This window comes from Larus michahellis (genome assembly GCF_964199755.1).
Source record: "Larus michahellis chromosome W unlocalized genomic scaffold, bLarMic1.1 SUPER_W_unloc_1, whole genome shotgun sequence".
Classification (NCBI taxonomy): domain Eukaryota; kingdom Metazoa; phylum Chordata; class Aves; order Charadriiformes; family Laridae; genus Larus; species Larus michahellis.
The window spans coordinates 723135-746357 of record NW_027435888.1 but is presented as its reverse complement, the minus strand read 5'-3'; the positions used below and the strand labels follow the sequence as shown (position 1 = coordinate 746357).

The 23223-nt window shown below is 45.9% G+C and overlaps 1 protein-coding gene across 1 annotated transcript; it reads right to left on the bottom strand.

Annotated features, from left to right (window-relative positions):
* Positions 1-7970: 7970 nt before the first annotated feature.
* On the bottom strand, positions 7971-13413 carry LOC141736692 (E3 ubiquitin-protein ligase RBBP6-like). Its single transcript, XM_074571250.1, has 3 exons — positions 13248-13413; positions 10622-10721; positions 7971-8073 (listed from the first exon to the last, which is right to left on the bottom strand). The coding sequence occupies exons 1-3, from the start codon at positions 13411-13413 to the stop codon at positions 7971-7973; spliced, it is 369 nt and encodes a 122-aa protein (XP_074427351.1).
* Positions 13414-23223: the final 9810 nt, after the last annotated feature.

Here is a 23223-nt window from a genome sequence, read left to right as displayed (position 1 = left end):
TTTTGGCCGGAGCAGAGGCTGCAGGTTGCGTGTTATTGCTTGTCTCACGAGTGGTGGTGAAGGTGGTGGCGGTGGCGGCTGCCGCTGCTGTTGCTGCTGAATCTGCTTTCTGTAGCCAGTTCCACTTTTGAAGTTGTTCACAGCCTAGAGGCAGAAAAACATTTACAAAAACGTACTACGAAACGTCAGTAGATAGGCGAACAAAAACCTCCACAGAGTAAAATTACTGGTGTATTCCTGGAAATGCCACCAACCCTGAAATAAATCAACGTGTGGATACACAAACACAGGACGTTAAAGAGTGTCAGTAATGATTGGCACCTCAGAGTATCTGCACTTAAAGTAATTCTGTGTTAACATCGAATTGGAAAGGGAGGCAATCACGTTAAACAAAGTGTGACCCGAATTTGCCAGACTGTCTCTAAAGGTGTAAGCTTCTGTAATAACAGATGAAGCATTTGAAAAGTAAATTTAGCCTCATTCAATTTAGCCTTTTTTAAGGAGATGTAAAGTACTATTTTCTTCCCTTTCAGCTTTTTACAAACAGACTTTTCATGCAAACAGTTTACATCAAAGTCATCACGTTACCTGGCGTAGGCACTTGTTGGCAACTAAAGCATCAGGAGAAACATCTGCCTGATGACATGCTGGGCACGTATGTTCCTCCGATTCCAGTAATGCTGTTCTAATACCTGCGAATCATTAGAGTCACCAAAATAGTTTTTAGCCAAACGAAGGAAATGTTGAGGGTTCTAATCATTTATAAACAGACGTATATGCTTAATGGGTGAATCTGCTCTTGCCCTGAGAGCATCAAGCTATAAACGTTCAAGAGTGCAAAAAATTCCTAGTATGCAGTAAATAGCTATGCAGTTTTGGTACTTCACTATTGAACATTTGAAGATGTAGGGTAGGCTGCGTCTTGATGGTTCAACTCCTCTTTTTTTCCAGGCTCTATGGTGACAAGTCACCAACCTCAAGGTTCTTGAAAAAAACTCATCTCAAAAAAACGATGGTAGGGATGAGTTCTGCCGGCTTTAACCAACTCTCCTGTGGAGAAGAATGTGGATTAAATGCCTAACTATCCGCTTGTTGCAGACCACAGCAAGTCACCAGAGTTGGCCATATAATTTTGTGTGAGAGAAAGACACTAAATGCATTCCCTATCTAATCCTGTAATCACCTGCACAATTACGCTCTCTTCTCATAATCATCCCCCCGCGTGTAAAGAGGATTTAACTAAATGCATAAAAAGCAAAAAAAGCTTTCTGCCTTATTTTTCTTTCCTTTATGTGAGAAAATTCTTTTCCTACTCAGGGGATACTTAAGTAGTAAATAGAAGTGGTAACACAATCATTCAGTTCTCTCCTATTTCTGCTTTCAGAAGATCAGGTTTTGAATTAACAATCAGGGGAGTAACACTTACATTCGCCACAAAAACTGTTTCCGCAGCGGGCAATAACAACTGCATCGGTTATTGTATCTCTACAAATGGGACACAGCAACTCATCTGGAATCGGATCATCAGAGGATGAGGGTAAAAAGGGCGGCTTTTCCTTCTTTCCTCTAGCAGAAGCTTCCCTGGAGGGTGGGGTGGGGACGGAAAAAGAAAAAAGTTAAAGATGTGGATATGAAAACTGTTCCGAGCTTTTAATTTTATCAAAGGAAGATAACGGATGGAATTATTCTCACTCCGCATTAGCCTTCTAAAACACAGGCATTTAGTTTCAACTGCCAGAGAAGGGAGGGGGGAACAATTTTCCTTCTGCAGAACTCTACCATTCATTGGATCAACTAAGAAATTAGCTCAGACTTAGAAAAATCATTTTTTGACGGCTAGAAATCAGGGGAAATGAATCCCAGACCTCCTTTGCCAGAGGGTAAATATAAATTGCAGGCTCAGGATAGAGTTGGCCTTCGAGTAATTGCATTTTATAAGTGAACGAAGTCTATGTTCCAGCTTCTACCAAAGGAGATCCATGACAGAAAAACAGAAGTGCTACCGATTCCTTTTTAAGAGAACCACTCTTGTCAGCACACAGTAGCATTTTTAGTTTGGAGCAACAGGAAAACTTCAGTCTGTTTCACACATCAGATTTGATAAAAGGCAGAGGGGAAGGAAATCTCAGCCCAATAGTCCAATTTGATAAATTTTGCAAGAAGCCTTTGAAACATAAACCAGATGTAAAACGAGCTTTCTGAGAGAACGACTCCAAGTGTAAACACTACGGAAATGTTTTGCAGAAATAGATTCTCAGCCTACCACACGTTTAACCAACTTCCAGGGGCACGAACAGTAGGACCACCCTGTTTTCATATCAGAAAGTATGGCAGATTTTAAGGTTAAGATATGGTGACAATGCTTCCTCCCCTGCAATTACAGATGTCGGCCAACTCGGCTGCATTGCCACTCAGACATTCACTCATGGTTTCTCTCCTTCAGTTTTTGGTCAGTCCAATTAATTCCATACTTACGCATTAATAGTTGGTATGGCGTATTTTCCAGTGTTTGTCAGCATAGCACCCTTTGTTTTGGGATCTTTCACCTCCATCGTGAAACTCCTTGGAATTCCTGTGCTCTTTTTAATTCTGGGAACAGACTCCAAACTTTTGTCCTGCTAAGAAAAGAAATGCAGACACATCTCATCTCAAGACCCACACTTAAAGTGATCTGTCAGTGATTCTGTTAAGCGGCAAAAGCCTTTCATCCTCTCCTTTTACCCAGCAGAAGGGTTGCTTGACTCAAATACTTATGTTCCTAAATGAAGATAGCCAGGATGTTCCAAAGGCTTGAGCAGTGGTTTGAACTCATCTGACATCCTTTGCCTTAACTTCAGGTTCCTTAAGGGTGAAGTATCCCTTAGCTCACCATCCACTCCGAGAAGAGACACAAATCCGCTCCTCCTCCAAAGCACAGTTCAGAGGGAGATCTCAATTCAGGGCTCTGAGCCAGTCACTGGGGAAACTTAGATTCACCATCTCTGTAGGAAGGCTGAGTTCATACCTCACGCACATACGTTCAGTGACTAACGTTAAATGGCATGAATACGCAACCAGAGGCTCGTGTAATTAAAACATGCAAATATTCAACACATGGCGTTGGGGAATTATTTGACAGGCACATTAGAAACACAGTTAAGCTCACACAGATTGTCATATCGACCTTATGCAGAATCAGATTTTCAAATTATTGAAGCCATCTGATTAGTAGAGACGTATTAGTTCAAATGTTCAAATTACACACTAGTCCAGATACGAGCAGGGTCTAAGGGAGTGACTCTCAGTGATCTGGACCTTCAAGCACCTATCGGTCAGATCAGCCACTCATGGTTTTGGTTTTAATGGCATTCATGCACAAAAGCAGCCAACTAGTTTCAACATTTTCTTAAAGGCTTGTTTCACATACACAGCTTTTGCTCAACAGTAACATAATCCAGATCGACATCTATGAAATCACTGCCATTTACATTTCCAGAAAACTTTAGAGATCATTGACTAATTTGTTTGAACCCAAACGGTTTACAAAACACGTCCAAAACCCACAAAACATTACTGGCAATACACCAACATTCAATTATGGCGTTTAATACACAGTAATGAAAAACCAGAGAACTCTGAACACCTTGCCTCCATGCTAAGCCAGCCTGCACTGAAGACGTTAGAGTAAGTAACGGCTTTGACCTCCTTTATGGTATGTTCCTGCATTTCTCTGAAATAGTTAAATTCTCTCAAAAGCTTAAATGTGTACACCGCTTGGACGGTTTTTGACTTTTTTGAGCAAAACTTCACAGGAGTTTACAGAACCAAGGACACATTTAAGGACAGCACTAACGGAGACCAATTTCTTTTGTAGGCTGCTTTCCAAACTATTTTTTTTTCTCAATTGTACACAATTGAATTTCTGCAGTGAGAGAGGGAAAACATTACCAGCAGGAAGAGATCTCTCCTTCTTGGAAATGAATTCCAGCTTTTATTTTCAGAAGGAAGAACTGTCTCCTCTGCATTAGGCCCTGCCTCCTCTAATCTTTGTGCTCTTTCAAGACGAGTAATTTCATTGCACAGCACTACGTCTGTGCACCAAGGGCCATCACTAGTGCTCTCCCGGCCAAAGTCACACGTTATTGAGCCAAAAATGCAAGCGATTCCATAGCCAAACATGGCATTACAACAGTTTCAGAGGGACACATCTGCTATTATGCCACACAGACACATTGGTATAATCTTAGAAACAACTGGGCACATTTTCACAATTCACAGTTTGTGTTCAACCAAATTAGATTGCGTTCTCCACTGCACATATACTACAATTTATGAAATTGTGCAGCATTCAAAGAATGGTTCCGTGGCTACCATCACTAGAAATTCAAAAATAGGGATGCAATTGTCCACGTTACAGAAACGCTTCTATTTTGACTGTTCAAAACCCCCCTTAAATGTCCATAGCTTACAGACAAATCAAGTCTTCCATAAAAATTGTGTTTGTTTCCAACGCAAAATTAACAAAACTTATCAAAAATGGTAGATAGCTAAAGTGCTGCTTCTCTGGGTCCTGAAGAAGACCAATACTACAACATCATCTTGAGGCTGATAAGGTACTCTGCTTTTATCTTCCAAAATGGGAACTACTCTTTACAGGATGGTATCAAAATATACACACATTTTAAAGTTAAAGGAAATACTTTAAATTAGTAGAAATTTTATTAAAGTCTTGTTCAAATTACAAGTGCTAGCCAGATACAGATGACAATATAAGATTTAAAAGTACAAAGAAAATGCTTTTTTATTTTTTAAGTATCTGACAAGAATATTCATATACCTTAGTAAGCTGGGCCACAGAAATAGACGCAGGAGAGTCACCAATCTGTTCACAAGAAAAGAAACACACAGTCGAGTTCTACAATTCAAACACGGCAATAGCTAACCTCTACTGTAGTCCCAAAGCCTGCACTATAGCCTCTGACTGTCACTGAAAGCGGCATTTCCAACCCACTGGAACTTGTATTTGTTCCAAGCAAAGCCCAGGCCTACAACAGCTTAAGAGTGTGGTTAATGAGGTTAATGAGAAGAAACTACAATTACCAAACCCATTTGAGATCAGCTTACTGCTCCAGAATATCTCAGAGAGGGACCCTTCTCAAATGCTCACGACTGCTTAAAAGTCAAAGGGGTAAGGAAGCTGTCAATTTCCAGCTAAAGAGCATTCAGAAAATAAATTCAAGTTTATTCAAGAAGGAAGCAGCACTACAGGAAACTTATCTTCGGTGTAGTTTGAAAATTAATCGGTTCATGTCTCATCATTTATAAATGCACACGGTTACACTTTGGTGAAGACAGCAGGTGCCTGTCAAAATAAAGCACCGGCATATCAGCCCCGAAACGTGAACTCTGCCTCTCCTGTCACTATGTTTAAAAATGCCAAACTCACCATACCCCACGAAACCCAAATAAAAACACCAGTCCAAAACATCAGCCATAAAAGTAACACGCCACCTAGTCTAGAAAAAAATTTACTGCTCCACTTATTGAAATAAAGGTGTTTACCAGGACAGAGCAGACACTGAGAAAACTGATTTCTTGTATTTTATTAGACCACAAGCCATACTACCCAAATCAGTTTGGGAAGTGTGAGAAATTAGTCTAGTCTGCCAATGAGTCGCTTTTTGTAAAATATGAAAGCTTACAACGTGTAAGCCAAGGTGTGCTAGCTTTGTGGAGCTCCCCCCAGCCCCCACATCTGCGCAGACACGAAATAAACACCCGTCTCCACTCCGTGTGTGGCTCAGCTCTTCGCACACCCAGATTTGGGCCAACAGCTTCATGCTCCGTCTGCCACTCTCTTTCCCATGCGCAAAACAGGCCCGTGCTCTCTCACGGCAGGCACAATCACCACCGTTTTGCAGTTTTTCAGAGAGTGGGAAGGTGCTCTCTTGGAGTCTAGCATTAAACAGTCCTGTACTGACCAGGAACTGAAACATAACCGTTCATAAACTATTAAGTAGTTCCGGTATTTTTTTAGGGAGCAGTTATTATATGGCCTGCAGGCAAGAGTCTGATTTCTTAAAGGTGGCGATAGCACTCCTTTCTACTAAACAGTTATCAAACGCAGGCGATGGATAATTCGTGTACTAGTTAGTACATCTGCCCAACAGCCATCTTCCTCTTCCAATGATCCTACATTCTCGTGACGTTTTTTTTTCCCTCTAAATTTCTACTGAAGTATTTCCTGCCAGTCCCTCAAATCAATCAAGCAGAAACAACACCTCCATGAAACTTTTACACGCCCTAAGGTAATACTGCAGAAGAACTGGGGGGAAAAAATCCAAACCCAACCAGCCAACGCAACCGTCAAAAACCAAGAACCGACAGTGAATTTATTAACTCCCATTTCAAACACAAGACTAGACAGAAACTCACATGATGCACGTGGGAAAGGGCACCAAAAACAGGAGGAAAAGGCTAGTCACACTGCTGGAACGTTACGTGTAAATTACAGCGGTTTCCTAAAATCCGATTGCTTGGCTGAACTAAACATTCAGCCAGGAAGGATCACGGTTGTGCCTGACGGTGCTAAAACAATGGGCCTGGCGCTGCGTTTCTGCAGCCTTTAAGGACAAGCCCTGACTAGAAATCCTCGCAGTTACCGAAACAGTAATACTAAACCAAAACGGAGGCACTTTCTTGCTTTGGCTGTAGTAACAGTAGGACAGCAGCGCAAATTTGGACATATAGAACGACAGCTGATATAAGAGCGAGACAAGGAAGAAATACTCAAAGTAAAACCTTTTGTGCATCCTGTTCAGAAAAATCATGACTAATTTTAATTTTGCTGCTTTACTGTTCAACAGTGATTGGCAAGCTTTTTGGTGATTTCTTCCTCCCACACTAAGATCCAGGTTCGTCTTTGAAATACATGCAGAAATACAGGTATTTAAAAACCCAAACCGAAACAAAAAGCCCACGCTTTGAACCAAGAGTGAGTTAGCTTTAAGAATAAAGTTAATTGTGTCTCCAACACCAGAAGCACCCGAGGCTGCAGTGCTTTTACGGGGAGAGAGAGAGAGAGGATTTGTAAAGAGCGATGCAAGGCTTCCACCCTCCCCACGGCTACCCACAACCCAAATCAGGTCCAGGCAGAGCAAACTAGAAGGGAACGTTTCTGCTTCGTCTTTCATTTACTTTAAGTAGTTCTAGCTAACGCTGAGGCTTCCCTCCCACTCCAGGATTTTTCCTTTTCTTGGAGACATCTGTGCTAGCGGGTGGCGAGATGCTACTCAGAAACGTGACACAGACACGCCAGGGAAGACGTGAGGCGAAAAGAACGTTAACCTTCTTTTGGAACATGTGATTTGTGTTTATGCACATGCTAGTAAACAACAAGAAAAATAACCCTTTTCAAGAAATAAAAACTCGTCTGAATTAGATGAAATACTATAAACATGGTTTACATAAATGCATAAAATTAACTACTTGGGTCCCTGGGCCAGTAAACTAACTCGAACTCACAATGAGAGCCATTCATGCATTCATGGCCAAAAAGGAATTCGAACAACTCGGTGACAGAATTACAGGTGTCAGATTAAGATGTAGTGGTTTTAGACCTACATACAACAAGCTTACAATTTTAAGTTGATTGGATACTATTCCATGAGCATCAGAGGCTGCATTCTTCACAGAACACAGAGCCAGAGTTCATCTGTTTCTAGATTTAGGTGATCCTAACAGCTTATCAAGGCATCAGATCCAGCGGTCCAGGGTTAGTGTAATGCCTCACACCACAGCAGTGAAGTACTTAAAATAAAGATGAAAAATGAAACCCACCAAATAGTGATTTTTATACTGTAGGGACTATTTTGAAATGTGTAGTTACGCATAGCATTCAACCCAAGTGGCAAATCAAGATCTAGACCATTACCAGTCAAGTATTTCCTTGTGTTACTTCATTATATTACAGCAGCCGAATGACAGTGTTTTCAAACCTGAAGAAAAATGCTGCGCCTTTTCCAAACGTAAAAAAGTGAGACTGTGAATTTACATACCGCTTTTGATATTCCACTCACTGGCTCAGTTCGACTTCTAGAAGAAGAAAGAAAGGTGATCAGAATTTAAAATAAAGCACTTGTGCCCAGCATCAAGCAGCAAAAACAGCTTATAAAAACGGATTGTCAAAACATTATGTTCTGATAGTCTACTGAATGTGGAAATTTATCCGTATACATAAACTGTTCTCTCTTGTACACTCAGTGCAAAGAAAAAAAAAACCCAAATCACATTTCACCTTTGTCACAAATTCCTCCAAGACTTACAGATACAGAACACAACAGCACAAGAGGAAGTCCTCAGGTATTTTGTCTCTGCTACCTAAGTAACAAAACCATCATGTCTGTACTATATTTTGTGTTCTTAAATAACCAACCATCAAAACAGGAAGGTAACGTTAGCCAGTCTGTATATCCCTAGTATCACAAATAGGGCCATACACAGTACTTTAGTTTCTAAGCCAGAACGGTGATGGTCTAGACCCTTCAAAGTGCACCTTTCCTTAAGTGAACCAGAAATCAGTCATCCGACAAAGACATAACAAAAATGTCAGCAGCAGAGTCTTTACGATAGCGTTTCTTTGTGGAAGCCCAAGCACTGTGCTCAGACGGCTACCATATTTAGCCACTAAACGTGTTACATATGCTATGTGGATTCAAAATAGTAGTAGAAATGTCACCACGACAGCAGTTTCTAGAATTTTGTTCAATTGAGGAGTCCCGTGACAAAAGAAAATAGCGGCCTCGATTGCCAGAATTTGTTTTAAGATGATCTTGAAAATGCTACAATATTTTAAGAACCATTTATTACGTTTGAAAACTTGCTGAGATTCCACATACTCATTGATCCGTATCGCAGAGGCAATTCAAAGGCTGCTGGGGAATTCACGTACAAAGAGAAAGGCTCGTGCTTCCTGCCACTGCTAGACCACCACCAGGCTCACAATTACAGCCACACAGCTCCCGAAGGGGAGCAAGTACAAGGAAACACTGTCAATGACCACCCAATGGTTTCTTCATCCACTTACCTCGAAGAACATACTACGAGGTGAGTAACACGTTTTTGGAGGCCTCTCCACCCTTACAGCGTACGTTCATCATTCCCAAACTTTAGCCACTCTGCAGTGGCTTCTGCAATGTTTCCAGCTGGAGGAGCAGAAAGCTCATCTGCCTGGTGAATTGTCAATGCTAGAACAGCAGTGCCGTTCTTCCCTTATTCCCACGTACAGGTATTTACCTGATCTTTGAAGCTAGCAGCATCTATCCTCTCATTGTGGGGCAGCATTACAATACCAGGAGAGGGTGCCGTCCAATCAGAAACGGAGCATGCACTGACAACGCAGCACTAAGCATACACGTTTTAATTAACCCCCAGTGTTTAGAAGCACAACTCTGTGGCCTCCAGAATTACTAGGGAGTACCTGAAAGCACTGCAACAACTACGGCAGTAACATGCCCAAAGCTGACATGCAGAGCCATGTAAATTCAGGGGGTTTTGCTTGCAGACACTTCATGAGTACCAGGATGCTGCTGTACTGTTCGTGCGAGACACGCTGTAACTCATCACTCTACTCTGTTGAGAACCAACACTAGAAAGACATGGCAAAACCACAATTTAATAACATCTTTTAATTGTGGGGGAGAGGCATATCTTTAAGAAGGCCGGAAAATATGACCATTCAAACAACGCTAATGTAGCTGACATAGAACGGGTCTGTATGAATGCAGAAATGACAGCAATAATCCTGTAGTCGGGAGTGCATTTGAGCATCTGTAATTTTAATCAATACACCCGATTCTCTGTCCTCCGTAAATCTTAGGAATACAGAATTAAAACCTGGAGCACAGACATCGGCTTAGGGTAAAAACAGACTTAGAAAGATAACTAGTAACATTTGGTAACCCGCTCAACTGCTTACTGAGTTTCAAGTTTGGAAAGGATTAACTATTCCTTCATCGTACTCACACAAAAGGCTTTAGGACACTGTTCTTTTTCTCTTGCCTTAAACGGACATTGTCTTTAGGAAACTACTAGGAATCCTTTATGAATGAAACTTCTTGTTTGCATTGCTCGCCAGCTGGCAACCCTGGGTCTTTCCTCTATAGCTAGTATGCAAAAAACCCAGATTTGGGCCGTAAGAATACCCTCCAGCCCAAATGCAAGAAATAGTTAAACACTGAGACGCAGGCTCTTCTGAGATGGGAACAAAGCCTAAGATGACACTACAATGTGTATCTGCCTGTACTATAAAAGCAATAAAAGCAAACACATATAATAAGGAATTTCTCCGTATGGAGATCCATGTAGAGACCATGGGTCTCAGAACAATCAGCCCCAAGAACAAACCCAGTAGAGGCATCTGAAAAGTTACAATTGGTGGAGTGTGAACCCCATGTCCCAACAGCACTAAAAATGTCAGCCTGCTTTGGGGCAGACACATTAAAATCTAGCCCATGACAACAAAAATTAACAGCAGCTTTAACAAGAAAGATACAAGCTGAAAGCCCCTGTAAACTAATATAAATTTAAAAAGCTATCACACCAAAACCCCTTAGAAAGAATACAATGGTTTATGGATACTTACCTAACAGAGGTTTTGCTGGTAGCTTTAACTCCTCCAACAGGGATTCTTCTGACAATCACCGATGAGTTCTTAGGAATCAGGGCATTGTCATCTGTGTATTCTGAAAACAAGAGAAACACAGGAAAAAACCCTAGTCCATTCATAAGGATTAAGGATTAAGGATTAATACGTAATTACACAGCACTTCAGAGAATCCCTTGACAGATAGAAAAGCAAACTTTTGTATGTCACATCGTCTCAACAGCTTTTATCGTCTCAACACACTAACAGTACATTGCAAGAAATCTTCAGGTTTGAGAACCAAACACAGACAACAAAATTTGTCTCCTTTTTTAAAAAGCAAAACGGTCTCAATGGTCACTAAAAGAGAGTCTGCTAATGCATGAGGTTCTGTCCTGATCTAACTCAAGTTGCTTTTGCTTCTGTTAGGCTACAAAGCCAACAGATCTCCGGAGCAGAACAACCCACAGCAAAGTCTCACCTGCATAAACCAGAGTCTAAAGTCTGTCTAGCTTGCCCTGCAACAAAACAGGCACCGAGCTAAAGCATGAAAACGCCATTGCTTCCATAGCTGTTAACTCAAACGATTCACCTAATGCCACCAGTGCTCAAGACTGACGGAACGCAGAAGAGACCCTGCCATCTCTGTCTTGGAGCATCTTCCACCAACAACCACACTTCTCGGCCTCTCAGTGCTTTACATTTGAATGGAACCCAAACTGGCAGTGCTAGAATTTGCATCACAGAACTTTTGGCCTTTTTTGAGCTTGCTTTCACAAGTAGGGCAGAATTGGCTCAAACTAAAGTGGTATCTCCCCTCTGAAGCTAATCATCTCCTTTGAATTAAACGTGAAGGGACGGGAACTCTTTCAATTCCCTTCTTGCAGAGCAGAGAGACTCAAACAAAACTACATACGAAGACAGCCTCTAAAAGCCTTTAGAAAACAGTGTGTGCCTGACGCTACCCGTGCTTTGCCTTGGCTTACACCCTGTCAGTCTTTTGAAACGGAGGAAAGCCTTCTGACCTTTTACATACGACCCAAAAAAACCTGCCCTTACTACCTGAGACACTTGGACTGAGCAAGCTTAAAATGCAAAGCCCTTCCCATGAGAATGGTTGTCTATTGTACTTACACCAGCTGGATATGACTAACTGTTTTAAAGCACTACCAGCAGCCATTCCCCGTAATCTGCCTACAGTTTCAAAGGTTAAAAGCCCTTACCTTTGCAGAACGATGGCCTGAAAACCAAAGATACTGGATAGCAAGCCAAGCTCTGTCAGGGAGATTTTGCTCAGGGATCAGACCCAAAATAGGAATAGTTGACAATTTAGGCATCATTTTTCAGTATATTCTTCCTATGGGCATGACTTCCTTGGAGTTAGCAGGAGTTTGTTTTGAAGACATCGCATCACAGCATTACTAAAACCGTCAAGTGCGTGCTGTAACACTGAACTCGAGCAAGTTCCGAGCTGCAGAGACAGTCTTAGAAGAGCACTCTTCTTCCTTAAAACTAATCACCCAAGAGCGTTCAGAGTCCCATTTTTGGTTTTATACTTTTTTGTCTTTTGCCTGATAAGCGGAATAGCACATTCTCCAAGGGGTTTGAGAGAATGTTACAGGGCAGGAAAGAGTACTCAAGAAACCTGAGTTCTGGAGTTTACTGTTCTACCACGATATTGTGAGAACATCTATGATAAGAAATTCAGATCAAATTAAAAGGAGGCAAGTTTAAATGCGCTATTCTTGAGTATGGGCTTTTTGAAGGGAATTCTGCCCTCACAGAACACGCCTCTAGAGTAAGCGTGGAAGAGGACATCCCCCCACCCCCTCTGTAAAATAGGTCCCAACCATCCCTTTGTCTTCCCGGCATCTCTAAAAGCATCATCTCATATTTTTCCACTGAGCTTTAAAATCCTCTTTACTTTTACCTCATACTAGCTTTGCTTCTATTACTAGATTTCCATTGTGAAAAGTAGCAGTTACTGAACTGTAAGAGCTTGGAGTACTCAGAAAAATCTGAATAAGGAGGCCATCTTCACTCAAGCTTCACTTTGTTCTTTCCAAGATCATTTCAACATTTTGTCATCACTGCTGCACAGACAAAGGTATAAAATGCAATACTGTATGTCCGCATATAGGAATTCCAAACATCCCACTGAGGCAGAAAATCCCTGTCTGGTTTTTTTTTCCCTTTTTTTCCTGAAGGTGAGTTTAAGCATCTACATCTGACGAATAACAACTGGAAGTAACGGTTATGCATATAAACCAAAAAAGTTGGCATTCATACATATTACACCAAAACATATTCTCTAGCTGTGCTCTGAAAACCACTGGGGTATTTTGGTGTTTTCGCATGGAAAACACCCTTACCTTCACTAAGTATCTGTGCCACCAGTGTACCAAGTTTAAAAGATTACACGCATTTTACAAAGGTCAAATTGTAACACAACCTACCTAGAGGAGGATCGTGTCACTGCCACACACAACTGATGCTCTTTGAAGCAGGAAAGTTAGCCCCTTTCGGCCCTTTAGGCAAAGCCCCTTTCGGCAACCCCATGTTTAAGGGAACCTAGTGAAGCACATGCTTTTTCCTCACTGCCCTGAGGCCCCGCGCCCCCACGCACCTTCGTCGGTCTGGGCGTTGCTGATCTGCAGGTCACAGTTGGCCGCCTTCAGCTTCTCACGGCCCATGATCCGGCACTTGAGGTCGCGGAGGGAGATGTGGAGGCCGTCGAAGGTGACTATATCATTGTTCAGCTTGGAGAAGAACTTATAATGCACAGCAGACATGGTCGGGGCCAGGCGGTGCCTGCTACGCAAAGGCATCTACCACAGCAGATGGCATCACGGCCTCCACACCGCATCAGGGCCCACGGCGGCGTGGGGCAGGGCCCACTGAGGGGCCGGGGCCAGCAGCGCAGGCTGAGGGCAAGCGGGCCGGCAGTGCTCAGAGGCTGTGGCGCTCTGCCATGGCCAGGCCCCGCAGCCTCAGGCAGACTCGGCTGGGGGAGGCCTCAGGAAGGCCCCGCCTCCCAGCCCCACAAGGTCTCCAGCCTGGGGCTGTCAGCAATGGCGCTGGGCTGTGGCGGCGGGGCCAGCCCGGCTCCTCCCGGCAGCCCAGGCGGAGGGTGGGCGAGGGGGAGCGGCCCCCGTGGCCCTGGCTCGGCCTCCCCTCCCTCTCTGGCAGCAGACAAAACCAGTATCTGATGAAACACAACAAATTTATTCCATGAACTGGGTGCGGAGAGCACAGCCCCGCAGCTCGGGGCTGGCACCGGCTGGGGCTTTGCTGGGAAAAACCAGGCGAGAGTCACCCTGACGTCCCACACACGTACCTTGTGCCGGGACCTGCCAACCCATCCCTCTGCCCAGCGTCCCCACGGGATGCAGAAAGCAGCGCTGCTGGCCCTGGTGTGGTCCTGAGCCATGTCGCAGCAGACGAGTCCTTAACCAGCAGGCCTATCATGTTAAACTGACATTTGAGAAGTGATGAGACCCTAGTGGTGCACGAAAGCCTATTTTAAAAGTCGAGTTCTGTACAGGACTGCCATGGAAATTGACTGTTTGGAAAACAGTCTGTTCCCCCGCTCAATTTGCCAGCAGTCCAACAAACCCACGCTCGGATTTCTGTGCCTCGGCCTACCTTCCTTGCCCGCTAGAGTCTTGCAGGGCATTACCAGCTCAAGTGATCTAGCCCCAAAGGTAACCCTACTGAGGCGAGATCTTTCTATGAGAAACAACATCTTTCAAGGTCTTGTACATAATGGCACAGGAGGGATAAAAACCTTTTCCCGTGTCTAATTGAAAACACCTGGGTATGTCTGGCTGCTGGCAGGAAACGCCCCAGAATTGCCCCTAGATTGTCAGCAAATCAACAGTCAGGGATGGAGCACCAGCCACATCCCTTGCCTTTGGGGATTCACAAAAGCCCAAGCCTGCTGGTGAAGTCGTTACTCACAGGAGTCGTTCCCCATTGCGGCCATGGCTCCTCGTCAGGAACAGAACAGAGGGGAAAGCTCTGGGTGACAAAGGACGCCAGGACGTGCTCCAGAAAGAGAAGATCAGCGCCAATCCCCTCACCTGAGTGCAAAGAAATAGTTGCACCCCTAGAAAATAGTTAAAAAAAGAACCCCAAGCCAAACCCACAGCACAGCATCCCCCTCTACAACCGTTTCAGCGGTAGTTACAACCGCTGCACAGCTGCAGGCTGATGGCCCTGCTGGCCCTGTCACAGGACTCTCACTGACAGCAGTTACCAAGGCCCTTTTGGAAGACTGCACTGTGCGTCACCTTCACTGGAGAGGACCTGCTGCTTCCCTGTGGCTGCCTTTAGCAGCAGAGCCCTCTGGTTCTCCAGCCCACACTTTCCCACCTTGGATGCAGGAGGGACCGGCTTTCAACCGCTGCTTTAACAGCTGCCTTTGCTGTGCTCCTCTGCTGTCTCCCTTCCCACCGCATCACTCAGGGTGGGCTTCTTGTCATTCCAGACTGAGCCCCCAGCACATGCTAAAGAAACAACAATTAGCAAATAGGAACTCTACCCATAGCGCCTATCTGGACAGCCTATCAAGGTGTAATAGCTCATCCTACCCTTCCCAAGGTAGAGACCAGCCTATACTTTGATGCCATATCTACCTACTGTACCATCTGTCCTAAAGCTCAAATCGTAATTACCTTTGCAAGAGGATGGCCGTTGAGGAGCAGTGGGCAGTAAACCATCACTGCCTGGAAAAAAGTAGCCGAGCAAGTGGCAAAGGAAGGAGCCGAGTTATCCCGAAGGCCAGCTCAGCCCAACAAAGCTCAGGGAGCTTTGGTCCTCCCTGTCTCCCATTTGTGTGTTGATGGCTCACCATTTGTAGTCAGAGCCATCAGACGGACGACCCCGTCCTCCTTGAGACACCCCTTGGGGCAGCCGTACCCAGCGCCGGGTGGCTGGATATGGCCTTTGCTCCATGGGGAGGCGCTTCCTGGGAGCAGGATCTCTCACTGGGGCACTGGGAAGCCCTCCTGAGGCCTGCATGCCTGAGGGACGGCTCTGCACTGCTCCATCGCTCACCAAAACCAGGGGCGGAGGAAGGCTGCCCTGGTGGCCTCCAAAAGAATCAGCTCACCTGGGCTCCTCTGCGGCCACCGGGCACCTTTGCTGTCAGGCAGCTCTCCGCGCTGCTCTGCCAGCTTAACCAGCACCTCTTGCCCTCCATCTCTTCCCGCTCCTCACCACCACTTCTCCTCCCTCCCCTCCCTGACCAGCTCCCCCCTGCTCTCCCCGGCCCTCTGGCCCTTCCCGCCCCTCTCCCCCCACCCCGCCGCGCTCTCCCAACCTTCTCTCCCTCCCTGACCTCCTCCTCCCGGCCCCAGCCGTGCTCCAGGGCCTGGCCCTGGGCCAGGGCAGCCCCGGGGAGGCGGCCATGGTTCCCGCGGGGTCAGAGGGCAGGAGGGGGCGCCCCGGGGCACGCTGGGAGTTGTGGACCCGGCAGGAGGCTCCCGGCGGCCATCTTGTGTCAGCTGAGGGGAGGCTGGCACAGGCCGACAGGACAGATCTGCAGAGCCGGGAGCTGCGGTGAGTCCTGGGCCCTTGGGCTCCTGTCAGCCCTCTTCTGCCTCCCTGTTCCTCCCTGCCCTTCCTCTTTCCCTCTGGGTCCTGTTTTTCGCCTCCCTGTACCTCCCTTCCTCTCTCCTGCTGTGCTCTGCTCCCTGTCCGCCCTTTCTTTTTTCTCCAAGTCCCTCTCTCTCTCTGTCATCCTTCCTCTCCCTCTACTTTCCCCGTCGCCCGTCTTTCCTGCTCCCTGGGCCTCTTGGTTTCTCTCTCTCTCTTCTGCACAGAGGCCCCAGGCTGAGTGTGCAGCTCGCACTGTGCAGTGAGGTCAAACCCATGTGGCTACTGGACAGACCTCTCCCCCTGCTGAGCACAGAGTAACTAGGTTTGGGGGTTTTTTAGCTGCCTCAGTTAAGCGACTCCAGTTAGATAGGATGAACCCTGGCTTCAAAGTTTTACTCTGTGACCAGTTAATGAAGATAGGCCACTATTATGTACTGGTAAACAGTGGGTTCACTCATTTGTCTTCCTGTTATGTCCACAATGAACAAACAGGCTCTATTAAGACTAGCTATATAACATGAGCTTGACAAACTAGCTTGACCAGTCACTGTGAGCCAAATCATGCTTGCTTTACTTACAGGATTGTCCCCCCAATCATTCTGCTTGCATGAGAGGCCCTTCAGATGAGCTTCTATTTTTGCATTTTCCCTGGGCTATGCCATTAGCTGGGATTTGTTTGTTAAGTAGAAGATTAATGTCAGGCAATTTTAACAGGTAATCTGATCTGGAATACTTGTTTACTGGAGTTGTTTACCCAATGGTAGATCGTGGACAAGATCAAATGATTTTTTGTTCTATTCAAAAAAAAAAAAAGGTTCTGAATGTGAATGGAAAACCGTTTTCTGTATTCACTTACCTTTCTGTTCTGATGTATTTACTGATGCCTGTCTGTTGGAGTGGGAGACGGACCCGGAGTAACGATGGAGTCTCAATATGAGTACGATCGTTCTCCCTTTATTCAAGTTTTCACAGAGTATATATAGACAGGCAATAAGAGCACGCGCTAGCGGCAGCTATATGATTGGCTTACAGTCTCTGTTCACGCACTGTCCGTGCAGTTCATTCACAGATCAGATTGGTTACAAGAATTCACATAGTAAATTACTTCGTCATTAGCACAACATGTTTTCTACCTTCTCAGTTCCTGTTTTTCCCATGTACTAATTCCATCTTCTACCACCTGTTTTGCCCTTAATCTAATCTCTCATAGTAGGGAGGCTGGCTCACGTGACCATTTTCTCTCAGACACATTCCTACAATACCCCCTTTTTCTTCTTGAGCCAGCCAGACCTTATGCATGGCATTTTCTATCATGTCAGTCACTTTGCGGAGAACACATGAGGCTACCATAATCAATAATAACATAACCAACAGTAGCATGAGCCCTTGCTTTAGTAAGTCTGATAACCATCCCGTTATACCCCATGAGCTTGACCAATCATCGAAACCATTTTTGACCGCTTTTAATTTGGACATGTTATCCTTGTTGTGACGCTCTTAGCAGGTTATATACTAAACACAATTAAAAACAGAATCAAAAAGAACCCTGCTAAGGCAATAAATACCCAGATTCCTAAATTTAGCCCAGAAAGCCAATTTCTTTGGATTTACCCACGAGAAATCCTTTTGTAATGTTTCAAATACATTGCGGTTGCTGACAGCACAAGCGACCCTGGAAAAACAATCGTGGTAACATTTCGATCATCATAGTTACCGGCTTTGAAAAGGTATGTGGCAAAAATACCCACTCTAACGCAGTCAGGCTCTTTGCGAGTGCATCATCCCACTGTCCTATCAGGGCATAAAGTTGAAATTCTTGTAGGAAGGTGTTCAGTGCGTCTTGCAGCAGTAGTAGACTATATCTTATCTTTCAACATGCTGTAATGCCTTCGGAGCTGTTGGGGTTAATGAACATAAAACTTATGGGGGGGGCGGGGGCAGACACAGTGCTTCAGGGCATCCCCTGTACCTTCAAAGTGTGCTCATGTCTCTCTCCCCCTCTCTGACCCGAGACAGCCCCCTTATATCCTGCACTGGATTGAGTGGAGAAGTACAGGCTAGAGTCGCTGCATGCATGGCCAGTGCACGCAGCGAGTCCCACCAGACTCTCCTGCACTGGATCGAGTAGAAAAGTACAGGGTAGAGTCGCTGCACACGTGGCCAGTGTATGCAGCGAGTCTCACCAAACTCATGATCCAGCTTTGCTAACAGCAGCTGTCTGATACGTGACTACATTGTTGTAATCCCTTCTTGTTATCTTCTTCTGTGAAGGTCGGGTTCTCATGGATACACACATAGTTTTTAGAGCAACATATTCTACAACTCGTACAAGGGTACGATGCAAAGCGGCATTTACAGCTGATCGTATAATGCTTATTAAACACGGCAAACAGCATACTAAACATAACAGACAAATTCCTTCCACACAGGCGATGAGTATAATTTGCTTCAACCAACCCCACGCCCAAGTCCATCCAGCAAAGAGATTTCACCCAGTGGTCTCCACAAGTTGCTGGTTCGGTCGGTGCAGTTCCTGCAACTGGGCATGGATGGATTTGGAGTGGTCACTTAGATTCAAACAATACAGTCCTTTAAAATCTTGACAACCATGTCTGTGAGCTGAAAGCAAAAAATCAGTAGCAGTTCTGTTTTGCAACATCGCATATCGAATACTATCTACATCTAGCAATAACTCAGAAATAGCGGTACTAGTAGCATTGTTAAACTTATCCTTGGCAGCAAAAGAGTCCTTGTTATCACGAATCCTTGGCAGCAAAAGAGTCCTTGTTTGCTAGAGCGCATGCGGACTCCCTGTTCTTGCTGGTACTGTGCTTTGATCTTCTTCCACAACAGGCCAAGATTCTCAAGCAGCTGGATAAGGTGTCTGTGAGTCCATTACAGGCTTATGTCATCCAAATGTTTTTCTTGCAAGCACCCGAGACTGAATAACAATTGGTGTGATATATGTGTTTTCCAGCACCCAGTTCCTAGTCCCTTGTGTGTATTTACAGTCCTCCTCACCGATTTTCCGTTGCTTTCCCATATTCCACCCCCTTGCTCAAGAGACCGCTTCTGCTGGGTTCATTTTAGTCTCGCAGGGTGTCGTGGTTTAGCCTCAGACAGCAACAAAGAACCACGTGCTGCTTGCTCGCGTCTTCCTAATACAGGAAGGATCGTAAGAAAAGGCAAGACTCTTGGGTTGAGACAAAGGCAGTTTAACAGGACAGTAAAGGGAACAGGCAAACAACAACAACAACAACACCACGGATAGGGGAATATACAAACGCGATTACGGAACCGCCGCTCCCTGCCGCTCGCCGGCCGGACCGGACCCTGGACGCCCCAGCCCGCTTTTAAGCAGCAACTTCCTGCCCCCTCCCCCGGCAGCTCAGGGTGGGCGTGGCTCACATGGCATGGAATACCAGGGAAAATTAACCCTATCCCCACCGGAACCAGGACATTATCCACCCCTTATTCCATACCATCTATGCCATGCCCAGCAGGTTCCAATGAATTGCCACCACTTTCCCCTGTCATATACATATATATATATATATATATACACACACATATAATGCCCTTAGTTTATGGGCCATCCCTCCAAAGTGTCCGTTGAGTTCTTTTAATCCACGGCTTTGGGCTCCATCTCTTAGAACAGTCTCTCAGGGCAGGTGAGATGCTGGGTGGTGCTGGTCTGTTGCATGCTGTATTTTTCGGAGCTTGTGACTGGTGCACCTGGTGTGGCTCATGCACGCAGTCCGTGGGCTGAAGATGTAGATCTTGAGGAAACTGCTGGGCGCCAGCTGCTGAGATCAGTTCTTATCCCATCATCCCTGTGCCTTACTTGTAGTACAACTGATAGCAATTATAGCAATGAGGACATACAGTGACAGTGTTACTTAGCAATTAACAGCACACAATCTGATTCATTGGCTGTTCTCGCCCAAAATCAGATCCCCATGAGGTACACATCGGACTTCCCCATCCTGCCGCATCACCCACCAAGTGCACCCAGGTCCTTGGGCAAAAGCAATCCCACGGATGGGTTTGCCTTTGCCTGAGGCAGGACTAACCCAGACTGTCTTCCCTGGCATATTCTTCATGTGCACTACGGGGACTTTATCCCCTTCTATGGTACGTGGAAGTTTTGATTGGGCAGGGCCAGCCCCATTGGTAGATCCCCTGGTGTTAACTAGCCAGGTAGCTTTTGCTAAATGTGTATCCCAGTGTTTGAAAGTCCCACCACCCATTGCTCTCAGTGTAGTTTTTAACAGTCCATTGTATCGTTCTATCTTCCCAGAGGCTGGTGCGTGATAGGGGATGTGATACCCCCACTCGATACCATGCTCTTTGGCCCAGGTGTCTATGAGGCTGTTTCGGAAATGAGTCCCGTTGTCCGACTCAATTCTCTCTGGGGTACCATGTCGCCACAGGACTTGCTTTTCAAGGCCCAGGATAGTGTTCCGGGCAGTGGCATGGGGCACAGGATATGTTTCCAGCCATCCAGTGGTTGCTTCCACCATTGTGAGCACATAGCGCTTGCCTTGACGGGTTTGTGGCAGTGTGATATAATCAATCTGCCAGGCCTCCCCAGATTAGTATTTCAGCCATCGCCCTCCATACCAAAGAGGCTTCAAACGCTTGGCTTGTTTGATCGCAGCGCATGTCTCACATTCATGGATGACCTGTGCAATAGTGTCCATGGTCAAGTCCACCCCTCGGTCACGAGCCCATCTATATGTCGCATCTCTCCCTTGATGGCCTGAGGAGTCATGGGCCCACCGAGCTATGAATAGTTCACCCTTATGTTGCCAGTCCAGATCCAGCTGAGCCACTTCAATCCTAGCGGCCCGATCCACCTGCTGGTTGTTCTGATGTTCCTCCGTGGCCCCATTCTTCGGTACGTGGGCATCTACATGGCGTACTTTCACAACCAGATTCTCTATCCGGGCAGCAATATCTTGCCATAGGTCAGCAGCCCAGATGGGTTTGCCTCTGCGCTGCCAGTTGCCCTGCTTCCACTGCTGTAACCACCCCCAGAGAGCATTTGCCACCATCCATGAGTCAGTGTAGAGATAAAGTACTGGCCATTTTTCTCGCTCAGCAATGTCCAAAGCCAGCTGAATAGCCTTCACCTCTGCAAACTGGCTCGATTCACCCTGTCCCTCACTGGCTTCTGCAACCCGTCGTGTAGGACTCCACACAGCAGCCTTCCACTTTCGATGCTTTCCCACAATACGGCGGGACCCATCAGTGAACAGGGCATATTTCTTCTCATTTTCTGGCAGTTTATTATATGGTGGGGCCTCTTCTGCACGCGTCACCTCCTCCTCTGGTGACATTCCGAAATCCTTGCCTTCTGGCCAGTCCATGATCACTTCCAGAATTCCTGGGCGACTGGGGTTTCCCATTCGAGTTCGCTGTGTGATCAGTGCAATCCACTTACTCCATGTAGCATCAGTTGCATGATGTGTGGTGGGGACCCTTTCTTTGAACATCCAACCCAGCACCAGCAGTCGAGGTGCTAAGAGGAGCTGTGCTTCTGTACCAACTACTTCCGAAGCAGCTCGAACCCCTTCATATGCTGCCAATATCTCTTTTTCTGTTGGAGTGTAGCGGGCTTCGGATCCTCTGTATCCACGACTCCAAAACCCTAGGGGTCGACCTCAAGTCTCCCCTGGTGCTTTCTGCCAGAGGCTCCAGGTAGGGCCGTTCTCCCCGGCTGCGGTGTAGAGCACATTTTTAACATCTTGTCCTGCCCGGACTGGCCCCAGGGCCACTGCATGGACTGTTTCCTGTTTGATTTGTTCAAAAGCTTGTCGTTGCTCAGGACCCCATTTAAAATCATTCTTCTTCCGGGTTACTTGATACAGAGGGCTTGCAATTTGACTGTAATCTGGGATATGCATTCTCCAAAAACCCACAATACCTAAGAAAGCCTGTGTTTCCTTTTTACTAGTTGGTGGAGACATAGCTGCTATTTTGTTGATCACATCCATTGGAATCTGACAGCGTCCATCTTGCCATTTTATTCCTAAAAACTGGATCTCCTGCGCAGGTCCCTTGACCTTACTTCGCTTTATAGCAAAACCAGCATTCAGAAGGATTTGGACTATTTTACTCCCTTTCTCAAAAACTTCTTCTGCTGTGTTTCCCCATACAATGATGTCATCAATGTACTGCAGATGTTCTGGAGCTTCACCCTGTTCCAGTGCAGTCTGGATCAGTCCATGGCAAATGGTGGGGCTGTGTTTCCACCCCTGGGGCAGTCGATTCCAGGTGTATTGGACGCCCCTCCAAGTGAAAGCAAACTGTGGCCTGCACTCTGCTGCCAAAGGGATTGAGAAGAATGCATTCGCTATATCAATCGTGGCATACCACTTGGCTGCCTTGGACTCCAGTTCGTACTGGAGTTCTAGCATGTCCGGCACGGCAGCACTCAGCGGTGGCGTGACTTCATTCAGACCATGATAGTCTACAGTTAGCCTCCACTCTCCATTAGATTTTCGCACTGGCCATATGGGACTGTTAAAAGGGTGAGCGAGTCTTGCTGATCACTCCTTGAACCTCTAGTTGACGAATCAGCTCATGGATGGGAATCAGAGAGTCTCGGTTAGTGCGATACTGCCGCCGATGCACCGTTGTGGTAGCAATCGGCACCTGTTGTTCTTTGACCCTCAACAACCCCACAACAGAAGAATCCTCCGAGAGACCAGGCAAGGCAGACAACTGTTTAACTTCCTCTGTCTCCAAAGCAGCTATGCCAAAGGCCCAGCGGTACCCTTTTGGGTCCTTAAAATACCCTCTCCTGAGGTAATCTATACCAAGGATGCATGGAGCCTCTGGGCCAGTCACAATGGGATGCTTTTGCCACTCATTCCCAGTTAGGCTCACTTCTGCCTCCAGTACAGTCAACTCTTGGGATCCCCCTGTCACCCCAGAAATACAAATGGGTTCTGCCCCTCTATAGCTTGATGGTATTAAAGTACACTGTGCACCCG

Coding starts and splice junctions, on each gene's coding strand:
- LOC141736692 (XM_074571250.1), bottom strand. CDS start 13,413: ATGTCTGCTGTGCATTATAAGTTCTTCTCCAAGCTGAACAATGATATA. Junction 10,722..13,247: donor CAACGCCCAGACCGACGAAG/GTGCGTGGGGGC, acceptor TCTTGTTTTCAG/AATACACAGATGACAATGCC. Junction 8,074..10,621: donor ACCAGCAAAACCTCTGTTAG/GTAAGTATCCAT, acceptor TTCTTCTTCTAG/AAGTCGAACTGAGCCAGTGA.